Source organism: Myotis brandtii, unplaced genomic scaffold (genome assembly GCF_000412655.1).
Source record: "Myotis brandtii unplaced genomic scaffold, ASM41265v1 scaffold165, whole genome shotgun sequence".
NCBI lineage: Eukaryota > Metazoa > Chordata > Mammalia > Chiroptera > Vespertilionidae > Myotis > Myotis brandtii.
In genome coordinates, this window is record NW_005356042.1 from 10,677,146 (window position 1) to 10,695,094 (window position 17,949).

At 39.9% G+C, this 17,949-nt stretch overlaps 2 protein-coding genes across 5 annotated transcripts in view; one reads left to right on the top strand and one right to left on the bottom strand.

Annotated features, from left to right (window-relative positions):
• Positions 1-1,488, top strand: part of LOC102238644 (chromosome unknown open reading frame, human C16orf46) — a 14,796-nt gene extending 13,308 nt beyond the window's left edge. For all 3 annotated transcript variants that reach the window (XM_005862587.1, XM_014536732.1, XM_005862588.1), the window contains one exon: positions 385-1,488. In XM_005862587.1, coding sequence (XP_005862649.1) covers positions 385-1,383 — 999 coding nt within the window. In that variant the 3' untranslated portion in view covers positions 1,384-1,488. The remainder of the gene's footprint in view (positions 1-384) is intronic.
• A 7,982-nt stretch (positions 1,489-9,470) lies between these two features.
• ATMIN (ATM interactor) lies at positions 9,471-17,738 on the bottom strand. 2 transcript variants are annotated; one of them, XM_014536730.1, is made up of 4 exons: positions 17,560-17,738; positions 14,609-14,734; positions 13,636-13,835; positions 9,471-13,111 (listed from the first exon to the last, which is right to left on the bottom strand). In XM_014536730.1, the coding sequence occupies exons 1-4, from the start codon at positions 17,620-17,622 to the stop codon at positions 11,299-11,301; spliced, it is 2,202 nt and encodes a 733-aa protein (XP_014392216.1). In that variant the 5' UTR covers positions 17,623-17,738; the 3' UTR covers positions 9,471-11,298. The 2 variants fall into 2 exon arrangements, with proteins under 2 accessions (XP_014392216.1, XP_014392217.1); XM_014536731.1 differs by lacking the exon at positions 17,560-17,738 and adding an exon at positions 15,862-15,944.
• Between the last annotated feature and the right edge of the window lie 211 nt (positions 17,739-17,949).

The following is a 17,949-nucleotide window of genomic DNA, read 5'->3' on the forward strand; positions in this document are numbered from 1 at the left end:
AGGAGTCTCCTGGATATGGTAAACAGAGCCTGGAAGGACAAGAAAGCCTGTCAGGGGGGACAAGGACAAATAGTTTTGAATTGATTTTTATTTAATGTACATCTGAAAAAATATATAGTCAGCACATCAAAGTGGGCAATTACAAATCTATTGCTTAGTATTTTAAACAAATATTTTAAACAACCTATTGCTAGTATTTCAGATTTAAAAATACTATTTATGTGAGGCTAACATAGGTATTGAAAGTTAAAAAAAAACACAACAAAACAAACAAACAAACAACATCTGTTTAAAGAAACTGATTAGTTCAAATGGCCAAAATGGGAATGGGACCAAAATTGGGGCAGCCAATCAGCTGAGAGTAATATGCTGCTTTATTTTCAGGTTCGAGGTTGGGGAAAGACTTCTCCAACTGCTTGCATTTGGCCCAGAAAGAAATGTAAAAAGGCGAAGGTGGGAGAAAGTGTCAGCGGCTGTTTACTCTGTGTCAGTCTCTCCCAAGGGACCCCCGAGGCTGGGCCTCAGACTGAGGCTAGAAGCTTGGAGTCAAGGGCTCTGGCTGAGGCAGGCTCAGAGGAGGATCGAGGTGGCCCCTCCCAGACTCAGCTCCCCACTGGCTGCCCCACCACTGCCTCCAGGAATATTAGCAAGATGTGCTCTCCCTCCCATAGTCAGGGAGAGAAAAAAAGTCTGCAAATAAAGGAGTTTTTTTGGTGCATGGAAGAGTGGGCCATCCCAGAGACTGGTAGGGACCAAGACTCCAACAGCAGGACTGATCAAGGTCCCTCCATCTCAAACTCATTGAATTCCAAGGCCCTTTTAGTTCTCCCTCCCCTGAATTCTTCAGCCCCACATGGCTTGGATGTTCAGGTTAAGAAGAGTAAGAACTTGCTCGTGCAGCCAGAAGAGAAGGTGCTGAGTGTGAAAAAGGATGAGTGTGTGGCTTGTGCATATGGATTGAAAATAGTTGAAGGGAAAGATGGAAAGAGACCCTTTGAGCTGGCCAATCACCTTAAGGTCAACTGCATGCAGCCTTTTCCTTCACCAATGGTTGGGACAAACCTCCTGGCCAATCCAGAACTGGGCAGCCTGCACTGGTCCCTCCTGCCTAAGAAAAACCTGATGTGCCCTCCCAATCCCAATAGTGTTCACTGTCTCAGGACTATGCAGCTTTTGCAAAAACAGAAAGAGCAAAGCTACAAAGCCAAATTCAAAGCCAGGGAGCTGAGACCTCCCATGAACACCCAAAAGTGCATTCTCAAGGAGGCCAAGCAGGAAAACAGGCCCCATCCATTGGAGACCAATGTGTTCCCAAGACCTCTCTTGCCATCCCTCACAGTGAGCAGAGTTGTTATTCCCGCCTCCACTCACAGATTCCTCTGAATTGCCACAATATAATTTCCTGGGAATAAGCCCCTTTGGAAACTCATTCATTCTCTTTCTCCCCTACCCCCACCCCATTCTCTTCTAGTTTCTTCCTTTCCTTTCCCTCCCTTCCCCTTTTCTTTTCCATCCTTTTCTCTCCCTCCTTGCTTTCTTCTCTGTCCATTTTTTTAAAAACCAGAGGAAATAAACTCATTGTATGGATTTTGATTTATTCTCAAAACACCCATATTTATGTGTTACCTGCTTCAGTTGCTTAGTCATTTATAAAATGCAAACTAGTAATGCCAGTCTCAGCCTCTGCTTGCTTTATTTCTCTCCCGCTGGAAGCCAAGTGGATGGTGGGGAATCTAAAGAGGGTCTCTCATGGTGATGCCCCAATATCACCCTTGAACCCACTGGAAAGGGCTCTTCTCTACCCCAGTGCCTGAAGCTAAGTGTACTGGCCTTTTTTGGACCAAATTATTACTTGTCTTTTTAATTTAAAGATTTTTTTTTAAGATATTAAAGTTGGTTTTTGTAGGGAGGGAGAGAGCGAAAGATTGACATCAGAGGGAAACATCGATCTGCCTCCCACACGCCCCCCCACAGGGATCGAGCCTGCAACCTGGGCCTATGCCCTGACTGGGAATCAAACTGGCAACCCTTCTGTGCATGGGACTATGCCCAACCAACTGAACCACACTGGCCAGGGTTTCCTGATATTTTTAAACCGGCAAATATCTGTCAATTGCCTCATTTTTTTTCTTGCAACAAAGATTTGAAACATTGTTTCAATAGAAAACCCCAAACCGTGTCTAAATGAATATACTTGCATTCAGGTGAAATATCTGTATATGATATCCATGAGGATACTATACCCATTGTATCCTATATGTCCAAAGTGACATAAATCCATGGGTTTACCATATAGGATACCACGTATCCTATGTGTCCAAAGTGATATATCTTTGTATTGTAGCCTCATGCTAGTCTCTGTGTCTGGGAAATTTTAGCCACAGTTCCACAAAACCTGCTTGGAAAGCAGGTTAAGAATCATTATTTGAGAAAAAAAAAAGTCACTGTGATTATTGTCACCCCACAGGCTTCCTCCTGCCTTACTCTGCATCTAATATTTGGGAACTCTACAACTCCAGACAGACACTTACAGAATGGGGCTGTTCCATTCTCCCTTCCCCTGATCCTTCTCCCCACTCATTTTACTCCAATGCCTATTTCCTGAAGTTGTCTATAAATTAAACATTGTTTGTAAACGAGTTATCGTTTAAATGCCAAGTGACAATGCTATGTAGAGAAATGCTCTGGAAAAAAAAACACCACTTTGTAATATGAATAACCATTTAGCTGCTCTGTAATTACAGTTTGAATCTGCTTTCTGTAGGTTGTACTTGCACTCTGTACTTTCCATTCCCTAAATGATGACTGCATTTGTAAACATCTGCTTTCTGTAATTGCTCTTTAGTTTAGGGTTTTTTTGTTTTGTTTTGTTGGTTTGTTTCTTTGAAACACCAGAAATGCAGGAATGATTGTAGTACAGCCGTTATTAAAAGGTATATTTTGCCTACTTAAGTTGGACACTTCTTTAAAGTCTAGAAGCAATTTGTAGCTTCCATCCATCCCTTCTTCCCTGAATGAAGGAAACATCTGGATTCCATCCTCAAGAAAAGACCTTGATTTCCCACTGTTTCTTGACAGTGGGGGTGTTGGCGCTGGTACTGTTTGAGGACAATCTAGGAACGGCAGCCTGCCCACCTAAGTCAGTGGTTTTCCAAGTCCCCTTTACAAACAGCAGAATAATAAGCTCAATATGTAAAAGAGTCAAAAGTATCTGATTGGGAGGGAAGGGTATGGACCAGCACGAGTGAGCAATGGAGCCCCACCTACTTAGCCTAGATACATTTACTTTTGAGATCTTTTAAAAAATATATGTTTTTATTGATTTCAGAGCGAGAGGGAGAGGGGAGACAGGGAAACATCAATGTGAGAGAGAAACATCCATCAGTTGCCTCTTGCATGCAACCCAACTAGGGACTGAACCCTCAACTTGGGCATGTGCCCTGACTGGGAATTGAACTGGTGACCTTTCAGTGTACAAGACAATGCTCAAACAACTGAACCACACTGGCCCTACTACTTTTGAATTCTTGAAGCAGTTTAAAAACACTGATATGTTACAACTTAATATTTCTTTCTTATGAAAAATCCTTTTGATGAGATGGAGTTATAAATTCTACAGATTTGGGGGTAAACATCCTATCCTATATAATAAAAGGCTAATATGCAAATAGAACAACCAAACAACTGGTCACTATGACGTGCGCTGACCACCAGGGGTGTCAGCAGGTGTGAGTGGGGCCTGGAGCCATCAGCACGTGGGAGCGGTGGTAGCAGGAGCAGGGCTGCTGGCAGCCAGGGAAGGGGGGCGTGGCAGGAGGGGCTGGGCAGGGGCGTGGAGGATGGGCCAAGACCTGCCCCTGTGCCCACTGCAGCCTCGTGGCCCACAGTTCCTTTCAAGGTGCACGAATTCATGCACTGGGCCCCTAGTATAGGAATAATTTAGAGTTAACAAGAAGGCCAGTCTGAAAAAAAAAATGGGCCAATATACGAAAGATTCATAGTATCCATCTTTTTGGGCAAATACTTAATTTGGTCAACAAAATATTGAGTGGAACATTCCTCTGTGAATATATAAGAATGTCCCCTTGGCATCCCTTTGTTAGATAATTATTCATGCACCTGATGAAGTCCCTTTAGGGATACTATTTGCATTGGCCCAGGTTTCGTTTGTTTCTCTGTGGATAAAGTCATTGTAGACCTTGTCCCAATTTCCATTCAGAAAATTGGGACGCCCAAACTGGTCTTTGATGTCCAAGACTAGATAAAGGCTAAATGTTTACTAGAATGCAGGCCCCATCAGGGTTCTAGGTCACTAAGAAAACTCACAGGGGAAATAAGGAGTCATGCATATTATATAGGTCCCAGTGGCCTTCTTTCTATCTCAAGGAGATGATCTCAATAGGTTTTGGTTCCTTTAGTCCTTTCCAAACCAAGCATGAAGAGCTCTGTGTTTCATCCCTCAGTCTATTATTTTTGGATGTCTCATGAGTTAAACTTTACAAACTCCCATTTTTCTTGTAAACTTAAAAATTGAGAAGCAGAATTGTGGTAGTATCCGACACAGGGCCTGAGATCACCAATTGGGTGAGGCTGGGTTGAGGTCTGGGAATGCTGCTGAGGGTCTAGGTGAGGCAAAGGAAGGGCCAGAGGGGCAGGAGATGTTGGACAGACAGAATGTCAACCTGACAGAGAGATGAGGGGTGACATGTTTGAAGGGCAAGGGGGAGATTTTAAATCTATTCTAATTCTAGACCTGGCTACATACATTTGGACAAGTACATAGGACTTTGGCTACTCAGGGAGACTTTCCCTAATTTTTAGCTTTACTCTCTTTTCATTCTGGACTTTGCCTCTATTATGGAATTTACCTGTACTTCAAAGATCATGCTATAAAATGATTTGAACCCAGAATCAAATTTGCTTTCAATCTCCCCCCTCTAAGTGTAGGAGCCTCAGGACCCAGTGAGACCACAGAAGCCCAGCCCATCTCCCTGTGGGCACCCCTAGCTGGCCAAACAGGCCAAGCTGCACAGCTGGAGGCCTCACATCTGGGGCTTTTTGGGGTGTCTGGACTTGGGCCCACTTGGTGCTATAGTTTAGGGACTCCTGAGAAGCAAGGTGGGGAAGTAAGAAACAAAGGGGCTCCTGTGGCCATGACAGAGGACAGACCAAGGCAGTTGCTGGTCCCACAGAGAACACTTTTCTGCTGTCTGCTAGGCTAACTGGGAGCCATGAGCGACTCAAGGTTATGCTCTCGCTGCCCAGGCTAATCTACTAGCTGGTCACACAATAAAACAATTCCACTTGTTTTCAAGGCATTGTTGTTTCTAAAAGTTCAAACCTCCTTTGGGGCATTATCTCTTTATCCTGAGTGTATGCATGTGCATCAGGGATCGTGTTCTTCTGTAACCCAAAGAGAATCCAATCAGAGAGATTGCGTTTAGTCAGGCCAGGTAGGGTCTGGAGGGTCCAATATGTCTCCCAGGTGGGGGACAGTTGGAGCACTGGGTGGAAAATACCACATAAGGCAGGAAGGAGGGCTGGAGAATGTCATTCCTGTGGTGAGGATGATGAGGTATGTAAAACAACAGATTTGTGGTTTTCCTGAATGTACTAATCAGATCAAATATGAATAGCTGAATCATTTATTTCCCTTAATGGATAGTGACTTCAAAGTTGTATAGAAAGTGTATGGGCATGGTGAGTTGTTATTTGGGCCTTGAAGGATCTTCACTCTTTAATAGTCCTCACAGCTCAGCTTTGTAACTTGTTGAACTAAGGCTCTTTGCTTGGGACCCTGTTAATCAATCCATGGGCTATCTTTAGCCCCTGGTTCTTTTCTTCATCCTGTTTTGCCTGAATTTTCCCTGCACCAGTCTAAATACCAGCACTCTGTTGCCTGGCTGTGGTGGCTCAGTGGATTGAGCGTTGTCCCATAGACCAAGAGGTCCCGGGTTCAATTCCCAGTCAAGGTACATGCCCGGGTTGCAGGCTCAATCCCCAACCGGGAGCTAGCTGGAGGTGGCCGATTAATGATTGTCTCACATTGTTGTTTCTATCTCTCCCTTCATCTTGGAAATCAATAAAAAATATATTTTTTAAAAAACAGCGAACTTGAAAATATTCTATAAACTAGTCTTATTTTCAGCACCACAGGAGGGTTATGACTATTAACCAAGTCCTCAATGTGAAAGGGCTGTTAGCAATTTCAGTTGTTTTAATCTGCATGTTGCTGTGAAGAAAACTCATAATCTCTGAATAAAACATTTAATTCGGGACAAATACCACTGGTCCTGATACTCTTCACTTGTGAAGGTGCAATTTCTGCGGCAATTTACCCAAATCCTTTTGACTGATTTCTCTAATGTAATTTCAGGAAAATGGAATATCAGAGAGACACTTGTCATTATGGTAGCTATTTAGAGAACTGTAAATCTGAAGACCTACTACTCAGGTACATATCTTGTTAGAGAACAGTGATTTAAGTAGTTTAAAAATATACCACATCTTAACCAAAAAAGGTGAAAAAGAGAAAAAATTGACACTAGCTTACAATTCACTAATAGTACCAGACTTCAGCATAGCTAAACAAAAATTATCATGAACTGAAATAGACAATATAAATAACTCCTAAAGCATAACTTGCCAAAGTTTGGATGGTTTCTCAAAAGTGTAATATAAAATCTTAATTTTTGAAGGCTCACTTTTTAATTAGGGAAAAGTTTTTGAGGAGCATTTTAAGGGTAAATATTATTTTGTGATAAGTTAATTCAGATGCACAGACTTCTGCCACATTTTTATTGCAGCATGAACTCTAGATTTTCTGAAGTCACTAAATTTCTCGTTGCAGCACAGGAAAAAGGAGATAAAGTAGGAGAGGGATCAGTATCAAATTCAGCCCTAAGCAGCAACATGTTTGAGATGCAATCATAAGACCAAGTATTTCACCCAGGGCATGGAAAACGCAGTGGATCATCAGAAAGCAAAGAGTAAAACGCCGCAAGCAGAAGGAGTAAGAAGATGCCAGGCCTGGAACAAGGTCTTACTGACACATACCATGTTATTAAGCTCACTCCTTTAGGGAAAAAGTCTGTTGTTCACATTGAGATAACATTTATACTTTTGAGAATGACAAAGTTGCCATGGAGATACATTTTTTTCAAAAATTTTTTCATTTTCTGAAATTTTACTGATAAGCTAAAAAAGAGAATCACTTGTTTCAATTTTGTTATTTTTCCAGCCTTATGTTCTGTAATATTTTCTTGCTTGAGAGTAAAGTATCAACAATTAATGGAAGAGCCTTGGCAATAGTTTTTCCTATGCTTGCCAACCTTCACTATTTTTGAAATTGTGGATTTAGAATAAAATTACAAATGTACTTATTAGTAAGATAAAATTTGGAGTTCTTGAAAAGCTGGTTGAAAGAACTGAATGAATATTGGTACTCTTCTAGTTCAAGAATTATAGAAAATGCTTTTATTCATTCACATCATTTGGGCACTTGCTTCTTTCAAATATATATATAGTTAATCCTCACCCAAGGATATTTTTCCCATTGATTTTTTTTGACATTTGAGGATTTTTAAAAAATATATACTTTTATTGATTTCAGATAGGAAAGGAGAGGGAGAGAGAAACTTCCATGATGAGAGAGAATCATGTATCGGCTGCATCTTGCACACCCTCTACTGGGGATCAAGCCCACAACCAGGCATGTGCCCTTGACCAAGATCGAACCCGGGACCCTTCAGTCCACAGGCCGACGCTCTACCTGCTGAGCCAAATGGGTTAGGGCTTTCCCATTGATTTTTAAAGAGAGTGGGAGGGAGGAAGAGGGAGAGAGAGAGAGGGAGGAAGAAAGAAACATAGATGTGAGACACATTGATTGCCTCCTGCACATACTCCAACAGGGGCTGGGGTTCCAACCTGCAACCCAGGTACCTGCCCTTGACTGGGAATTAAACCCTAGACCCTTGGGTGTGCAGACCAAGGCTTTAATTACTGAGCCACACCAACCAGGGTCAAACATGCATATTTTTAAATGTAGTACCCACATTTATTAATGTTTTAGAACCCTGACAAACTAAGAATCCTCCCCATTTGCTCTCTAGTCTGACTCTCTTGATAGGTAAACAATATATCAGTGTATCTGCTAATAAATACAGTTCACATGACTTAATCCTTTGGATGTAAACATTGCAAAACAATAGTATTTAGCAGACTATCTTCTAGGCCATAAGAACATTATAATAGCCAACATCTTGCTTTAGCAACTGGATTAAAATTCATGTCATTGAACAAAGTATTTTAGATGCTGGATTATGTATAAACCAAAGATAGACCTGTCCTCTTCTGGTGTCAAATCCAATCAGTGGTAGTTTAACACACTTCAGATGAGAACACACACACATATACTGTGAAATATAAGGAAAATAAACTGCACAAAACTTGGGACTTCAAAGCCTTCATCCCTAAATCCACCCCCGCCCCCTGAATTACTTGAGCCTCCTGAGGACAAGTTTGAGAAGCACTAATCTAAAAATACTGTAAGTTCTCTTCACAGTCAATATTAGATGACAGGCTTTGAAGTGCAGTTTTCTACTGGAATTAAGATAGACACTCTAAAATTAAGGCCATAGGCCTTGGCCTGTGTGCTCAGCGGTTAGAGCTCCATCCCGAGCAGCAAAGGGTTGTGGGTTTGGTTCCTGTTCCAGTCAGGGCACATACCCATGTGTGCATAAGGTAGCCAATTGATGTTTCTCTCTCTCTCTCTCCCTTCCTCCCTCTAGAATCAATGAAAAAACATATCCTCCGGTGAGGATTAAAAAATAATTGAATTAAGGCCATAAAGGATGACATGTAAATATCAACCTGTCATTTGCCACTATAAATAAAATAACACAACTTCACAACTAGATTGGCACTGATACATTTTCTTCCCATCAAAAGTAGCTTCAAATCTTCCATGGCATCTTTCAGGTAAATCTACAAAAATTTTCTACCTTTATATTTCCTTTATGTCAAGGGAAATAGAAGCAGTGATTTGATTTTCCTGTAAATTAGTGACCAAGCAAAGAACTACTTATATTTTAACCCTTCCTTTTTTTTTTTTTTTCTCTTAAGCCAGAACCACATTATTTACAAAAAGTCATCACAGTATGGTCACATTTGGCAAATGTATTAATTGAAGTCATTTCCTTTGAATAAATTTTCCAAAAACTTATATCGTAAGGTGTATAGTTTTTATCAAAATAAAAACTTTACATCAAAATAGAAACTTTAAAATGGAGTGTCTTTTCATTTTCTATTAGGAAAACTGTTAGCATGTTTTTATGATCAGAAGTAAAATAATGAAAATAACTAGGCACAATCATTTCATCATGTGACTTTCAGAAGACAAGTTTGAAAAATTAAGGCAACAACGTAAGTCACATTATGAGTAGGTCGAAGAATTCACAGAAAAAAAGGGAGAATTCTTACTTCTGTTTAATCACTGAATTTGAGTTTTTACAAATTCTTAGAACAAGTCAGGTAACTAAGGTTTTTGGGAAACAGTGCTTACTTATACATGAACTATTACATGCTCCATTTTCTATAAATAAGTCTATTGGCTGGATTAACAAATACTGTCACAGAAACAACAAAAAAATTTAAAGCCATAGATCACTGCATTTATATTTACAAAAGCCATAAACAAACATGCATTTCTCCTTTACTAGGACTTAAATAGGTGTTTGAACATTAAGGCAGTGATGATTCTAAAACAATGAAATGTTAATTAAGGCTTATGCTTGTTTTGAAATTCATATTCATAGGCAACTGTGACCAAAGCAAACTTTTATCTACCGGGTGGAGCTCAGGATGTTTTTTATCCACAGCGAACAAAAATTCTATGAAATAGGAATTAGCAACACAACTTAATGAATTATTAGTCCCCTCCTTAGGTTTCATTTTGAGGATTTAACCTTCAGCGGCACAAGCATGTGTCACAGAAGGAACAGAGCATTTGTTTATTTTTTTTTGGTGAAGTTAGAAAACCTACTGGCTGCACTGATTTTTATTTGCCTGAAAGTTGGCCAACAATCAAGAATTCAGGATCTCCTAAATATAGAAAATCCCCAAAGCATCCCTGACCATGCTCCCATCTTAAAATAGATGATTATTGAAGCAGTCTTCAACGTAGTTTTCTTTGAAGACTGGCTAGTATTACCTTTTCTAAACAAATGAAGCAACAAAATGCAGAAGCTGGATCTATTATGTAATCGTTATCTTCAAGGCACAAATAATATCCTTGCTAGATTAATGTCTTTCCTTATTCAAGGAAAAGATGAGAGGTGGATGAAGAGTCACTTTAATATAATTATTGATTGCACTCTTCTCTTTCAAGATAATGCTATGAATTGAAACCTAGGGGGAGTGTCATATATATATATATTTAGAGTGACACAATTCAGATCCAGCCTGTGCACTTTGACAAAGAGCCAAACAGCTCTGAGCACCACCCTGGCCTACTGTAGAGAATGGGAGGGGATGTTTGTAGGGCACACTCGGTATGGGCTAATAGGCATGATTCCATGACTAGAAGGAACACTATTTACACTAAGTACTTGCCACTACTACCTTAAGCAGTAATTTTACAATACGTCTGTACGCTTACATTGGTATCAATAGTAGTTCATGTAGAGAAGGGATGACAATGACATGAAAAGCTAAAGGCAGATGTAGTTTTCTTTTGTGTCTGCGATGCAGAAGAGATAGATGTCAACACAGCTGAAACTGCGGACAGTAGGAGTCTCAAACCATCTATGCATAGGTGTTTAAACCTGATGGTGCAGCATCAAATTTCTTTAGGTATTACTATCAGGAAAAGGAATTTCTAACAAGCATTGTCAAAAATATTTTAGGTGCGATTTAAGCAAGTCACACTTTGACTAAATTATTTTGGAGATTTGAAAAGTCTGTACCCTAGTACCTGGTAAGCTTGGCTTTAGCTAAATGACTTGATGGGTTTTAAAGGTGTGAAATGGCCCCCCCCCTTTTTTTTTAAGATGGAACCACTAGCTGTGAAAGGGCAAATGTAGGCAACACAATACAATCCTTTTTAGGTCAACATCTTCACTTTATAATACACTCACATTTATACACAAATTTCATGTTTACAAGTACAAAAGGCAAAGAACCTCCAAGAACAGAAGCAACTGCATATTAACTACATTCAATAGAGTTAATACTGTTGTCTCCTCTTCATTTTCTAAATCAAGGAAATTGTAAATACCATTCCACACATGGACTTCACTTTTAGAAGTTGGAGACTGTGTGTGGTTCTGCACATGTTTGGGTTTCTACAGAGCTGAACTGAGATTCCATCGTGTTCCAGGCCAAATCAGCAAGAAGAAAGTCATCCATTGCTGTTTGAGTTTCATTGCTGGTGAAGAACAAGCTCCCCAGGGTTTCAAAGCCAGAATGCATGGTCTGTGTTTCTGTGCTATTTAACTGAACCTTGCTTTCTAGAGCAGAGATGTTTTTAGCAGCAGAGATCCCTTCAGTTTGGGTCTCGGTGTCAGATGAATCAGTACTCATGGAAAAGCTGGAGTGTTTCAGAATACTTCCCAGAGGCAGATGAGGGCTACTATCTAAAAAGAAGTTTAAATCTGTCTGTGTCTGTGTGTCAAACATTTCAAGGCCTAAGAAATTAGAATTTCCCCTATAACTGTAGGGCTGGGCAGAGGTGTCTGCAAGTAGGAAGTCAGTTTGGGTCTCTATGTCCAGTGATTCTAAGACTGGCTCAGTGGTCATGCTGCTAAGCCCACTCTCTTCAGTTTGAGTTTGAATATTTGAGGCCGAAAAGAACTCTTCGATATCAAAATCAATTGCAGGATTCTGGGTTGGACCAGATGGGAGCTGGGTATCAGGTCCAGTGTTTGTGTCAGACAGAAGACTACGATTGTCCAGTGTCTGCCCAGGCAGATTACTGGATAAAATGTTTTCTAAATCACTTAATAAATCTATAGTTTGGGTCTGATTATCTGTCATGTTCTGTGAAGGAAGCATACTGTTCTGTGCACTGAAGTTTATAACTGGTGCAGATTTCTCAATATCTTGACTTAAAGTCTTAGGGTGGTTCTGAGGTAACAAACCATGAGTAACAGTCTCTCCTACTAAGCTGCTGCTTATAATATTGTCTGTAGAAATACTGTATGATGAATGGACACTCTCAAAAATGTCTCCGCACATTACAGCTTGGTCCATTTGTACTCGGTCATCTGTTGGACTTCCCATTCCACTGGTTTGAGTTTCTCTGGAGATTCCACCTGCCTGGAAAGAAGCATCTAAAAACGCATCAGTCTGAGCAGCTATAGATGAAGTTACCTTAGAACTGGGCAAAAATGTTTGGGTATGAACACTAATGGGAAGGGAAACTTGAGAACCAAAAGTCAAATCAGTTTGAGAACAAGACGATACAGAGGAATCAGGGCTGACCCACTGTGCAGAAGGTATAAAGTGTTGTGTGGCGTAAGACAGATCTGTCTGTACATTGATTGAAGAAATGCTGTTCTTTTGACATGCGTTCCCTAGTTCTTGTGAAGGATTAGATGGATTTTTACTCAAGTTCACTTGAACACCTGTACTAATTGGCTCAACAGCAACAGGATTTATAACTTTTGAAAGAGGAAGGCTCTCCTTAAGAGAGCAGGCTTCTGAATCAAGGCCAAGAATCAGAGTTCCTACTGACAAGGGCAGTAAGTGCACAGCACCGGAGGCAGAGCCCTGATGATCAACACCTAACACCACAGGCTGGGCCGAGGAGTCAGCTGTAGGCACAAAGACAGGCATAGGAGAAAACTGCATAACAGGTAGTTTAACCAAAGCCACTTTGGGCTTTGGTAAAAGCAATTTCTGAGGATATCTTGGTGCTGTCGTAAGAGTCTGCTTTCTGGCATTAGAGCCACAAGAGTCTTCAAAAGAAGCGACTAGCTTTATTTCTGAAGTTTCTAATTCTTGAGTGTCTGGTCTTGGGGTTGGTTGATTGCTCAAGGACTCAATGGTTTTATTGGACAACTTCTGGTTGTGCAGGCAGTTTTCCATTTTTCTTTTCTTACCAGGTGGATCCCTGAAAATGACAGAGTAAAAAGAGGTCAGAATCAATCCAGTGAAGAGAAATTCCTTCTTTTACACCTCTTTGAGAACTGGGCCTGCTGTATGGCAGGCAGAAGTTCAGGAATATGCAAACAGGGAAGGAGAAAGCGGGGGGTGGGGGGTACAGCTCTAAGTACTAGAACTCAACTTAGATTTGTAAGCATAAGGATGCTAACAGATTAAATAATGCAACTTTTATCATTTCTAAAGTAAGAAGCTTATACCCCAAATATAAATCTGGCCTTTAAGATGAAAGTATAGTTTCATATTAAGGGACCTTCAAAAGAAGTTGGCAGAAAGAATAAGGAAGAACAACCGGATTAAGTAGACATGGATCCTTTATTAGTACTGCTACCTTTCTGCAAGTTCCCTTCTTCCATGTCTTACCTTTCCTCCATGATTCCTCCTTTCTTCCTACACTAAGAGCTTTCCAGGAAGTTTCATTTGAAACTCTTCCCACAGCTACTGACTTTTGGGCCACCATTTCTTCCCCTTTACCTGTGCTCTGCAGGGATCTCATGGCCAGTTCGGTAGATGTGGGACTGTAATGAAGTTCTACTTGCATAGGGACAGCCACATGTGCACTGGAAGGTCTTGCCACAATACTCTGCATGTCTTTTTAAGTCCCATTTAGTGCCGTATGAATTGCTGCACTTACTACATTTATGCTTCTTTTCAGCGTGCATTTTCATAAAGTGCTAGGAAGAACACAAAGGAACCAGAATGAAAAACTGCAACGGCTCAAAACATTTCAAAAACCATCAACATACCCAAGTTAACAATGATTTTACACGATAAAACATAGCAGTCCAAATCAAAGAATGTAGAAGCAAGCAAATTGCACTTTATCATATGCCTCTTTTCCCTATCACTTCTACTTTGTGAAAAGTGTGAAGACAGTTTTAGAAATAATCCATAGTACCCAGCATTTAGGTTCTGATCTACAAATAACTGCTGTAGGAAGAATAAAAAGTTTTTGCAATACTTTTTATAGGACCTCCTCCAGCAAACCCTCTGGGAAGTATTTCAGCTGTCTATTTCTTGCAGTCCTGAATCACCTCCTTTCCCAGTTGCTGGGCCCCCTCCCGCCCCTTAAGGTAGCTGTTTCTGAAATTCTGCCTTATCTTACTCCTTTGGGAGAACATTTCCTTTGTGCCTTTGCTTGTCTAACCTTGGAGGCACAGATTCACATAAGAGATACGAAGTACACGTGTTCTCATTCTTTGAATGAGCCATCTTCTCTTTCTCTCTGAATCCACTTCTGGACATCTTTCCCTCCAGAACAAGGCACGTCTCCTTCACTTGCATTATACCTTACTCACCTTTTCCAATTGGAAGACTTTTGGGTGGATATCCTCACACAACTTTCTGCTCAATTCTCGTTATGTTTGGTAAGTAATTAGAATGCACACTAGGTTTATACCGTTTGCATTTCATCCTCAGAGAAGTATACTTAAGATAAGTAAAATACCTGTTTTACAAGAGAAAATTGAGAAAATGGCCTGTAAGGACCTCTAGGACATCCTTCAATTGGACAACAGTAGAATTTTGGTTCAGTTTTCAAATCTTTTCTTATTGTTGGATTTACTATGCCATCCTGAAAAAGAAAAATTACTTTAAATAATTATTTTCAAAAAATCAATACAACAGACTGGGAGTAACAACAAGGAATGACTAAAGATGGGAACAAGGGATCTTATTTGGGAGATGAAAATATTCTAAAACTGAATTGTGGTGATGGTTGCACAATGCTAAAATAAGTGAATTATTCACTTAAAGTAGGTAAACTTTATGATGTATAAACTATAGCTCAAACCATGTTGTTTCAAATTCGATCTATTCCTTTAAACTGTCCATTCTAAACCTACAATATCTTCCCTTTGTGGATGAAAAAGGGCTTCTGTAACAAATCTAACAAAGTAATTTCCCAGGGTGATCTGATTATAAATTCCTAACTGGGCCGGTCATGGTGGATAGTCATGCCTCAGGTCTATAACTTCCCTAGTAGAAGTTTATCTTTGCAAGCCCTGTGCGTTGTTTTTGTGCATCTAGGTTAACATCCCTGTGAAATGCTACTTTTTCATCCCTCAGATCCAATCATAAATATTTCCCTGCCTTACATTCTCCCACTTGCATGTAATCTTCTTTACTTCCCTCCTAATTCCAAATGTATAAAAGAAACTGCAAACTGTCATTCTGGAAAACATTTTCCTCAGTCTGTTGAGATTTTGCTTCTAGGCATGTCTTCTGTTTGGGGCACATAAACTCTTAAAAACTCATAAAAATTTTCTACAGGTTCTTCAAGTCAACAACTTGAAGCAATCTTCTCTATTTGCAAAGTGGTATATTTACAGTTTATAAGGCTCAAGATTTCTATATCATCCTTAAGTCTTCCTTTCCCTTTTATCTCATGCCCAGTGTCTTAGTATGAACTCCTGAAAAAGCCTCCCTTGACTATGATGGTGGCCTTCCTGATAAAAAGCACTGTGACTTTCTCCAATTATCACACTGCCGCTAAAGTAGCTAAAGCTAGTTGACACAACTTTTATATAGCATGCTATGTTTGAAATTTAGTAATTATTATAAATGCCAGTACTAACAAAACTTTTACTAGTGTTAGACACTGTTCTAAGCACTTTATATATATTAACTTGTACATAATCTTAATAATCTCTTATTATTAAATGTGATTAACTTTTGGGCTAGGAGTTTTCAAAGTCAAACCTCAGTTCTCGAATGTCTCCCATCTTGAACAATTCGGTTCTTGACCAAATTTTCATGAAAAAATGTCTCGATTGTCAAACAAAACTTCGGTTCTCGACAACCCTTTCATGTTGATACCTGAATCATCAGTCATGGGTCTCTCAGGCGACAAAGGAGAGAATGTGCGAGTATGAGACAGTTTACTGCTAAACCTCAAGTTGTTAACATCTCAGGAAATTTTGATGTGAATATTTTCTAATGGGAAAAAAATGATGAGAGAATCATTGATTGACTGCCTCCTGCACGCCCCTACTGGGGATCAAACCCACAACCCGGGCATGTGTCCTGAACAGGAATCGAACCAGTGACCTTTTGGTTCCTGGGTCAACCACTGAACCACACCAACCAGGTCGCTAAGCCATGTTTTAAAAATACAAATGTTGCTAGATAAAAGGTTCTTTAAGGGTCCTCCTGTCCTTTTCACTGCTTTCAAACAGAATGAATAAAAGAATTTCTAACAAACAAGAAACGCCCACTTACTCCTACTACTCCTTTCCCTGAATCACCAGCTTTCATTTCTATATGGATCGCCCCCTGGGCAAGGCTGAAGTAGGATATTTCCGTATTTTCTTATAGGATATGAAATATAGACATATATTTTAAGAACCCACATAAAACAAAAATGCAGCATGTACCCTTTACCTTACAATCCCACTCTTATCCATTATCTTTCAGAAGGGTTTGTTAATCATTTATGTTAAGGAATATTTGGTTAGGGGCAGGGTATCCTATGAAGAAAGATTAGAATAGAATTGGAACCATATAGCAACTAACAGGGAAAGGAATAAAAATTATCATAATTTGAAAAAATAAAAATTAGGAGAGGAACTAGAAATATGCAAGTAGCTGTAACCAAGAGAATGAAAGGGAAAATTTCCACTGAATGTTATGCAAATGTGCCAACCAAATATATACTCAAGATTAGCTTCAGAACAGAAACTGGCTGGTAGTGGAGTCTCTGTCCAAACACAGACTGCTTTTAAAACCATGGGGAACTCCCGGTCAGCCCTTATCAGGCCTCCTCCTTCCAATACTTTGAGAACAATCAAGTGTCAAAAGTAATGTTTGAATTCAAGAGCCTCTATTCCAGATTCTGACTAAGAATACAGGCTTGCCAAACTGAGGCATTACCATCTGGATATGGTTATTCTGTCACATAGGTCACTTTCATTAAAGAAAGTGGACCTCCTCCCCTTCCACCAAGACATGAGATGCTCAGAGGCTGCTGTGTACCATGGTTAGAAAGGCAGGAAAGGGAGGTTCAGGAAAGTGAGCCCGTTTGACAAGAAAAAAACCAATGATGGTTCTCAGCGAGGTTTCTTTAATTCCTACTGAAACAGGTCTCCCTAGTGACTTTGGAAGGAAACTCAGAAAAGCCCATTTTCAATGTTCAACATTTTTAGTTTAGAAAGGGATCTTGAGTGCCGTCTTCAGAAAAACCTGAAAAATGAATCTGACTAGAACTGAAGAATGACATTACACATGTTCTAAGCGAGGATACGCATACTCTGAAAGGCTGAAGTCCCAGTAAAGATCTGTCAAAGTTTCTATTTTCCTTACACATATTCCTCCTCCTCAGGCCTATTATATTTTCTGTATTGGTATCTTCAGAATTCCGAACTTTACATATTTTAAAAACATAATTAGAAATAAACCTACTGTATACATAGTATCAAAATCCTGGAGAGTAAGTGCTATCTTCATGCTAAACAGATGCTTCATAAAGTCTTGAGAGATGTAGAGCTCCAGACAGCAATTCCAAAGAAAAGAACAATATAAAGTGTTAAGACGTGCTTCTTACAGTGATGTTCAGCCCACACAAGGACGGTCCTCATTAGACTGGCAGCTTCATTTGTGCTCAGAGATGTAATGTCTGCCTTAGCTATGGGATGAAGGTGGGTGATGGCGACTGCATATGAGCTAAAGACAACCAAGGGATTAGGCTGCAGAATTCCTACAAATGTATACTCATCCACTCAAGTTAAAATATGGTTAAGGAAAATAAATACGGTTAAGAAAAGGAAGGATTTAGTTAAAAGTTAGCAGGAA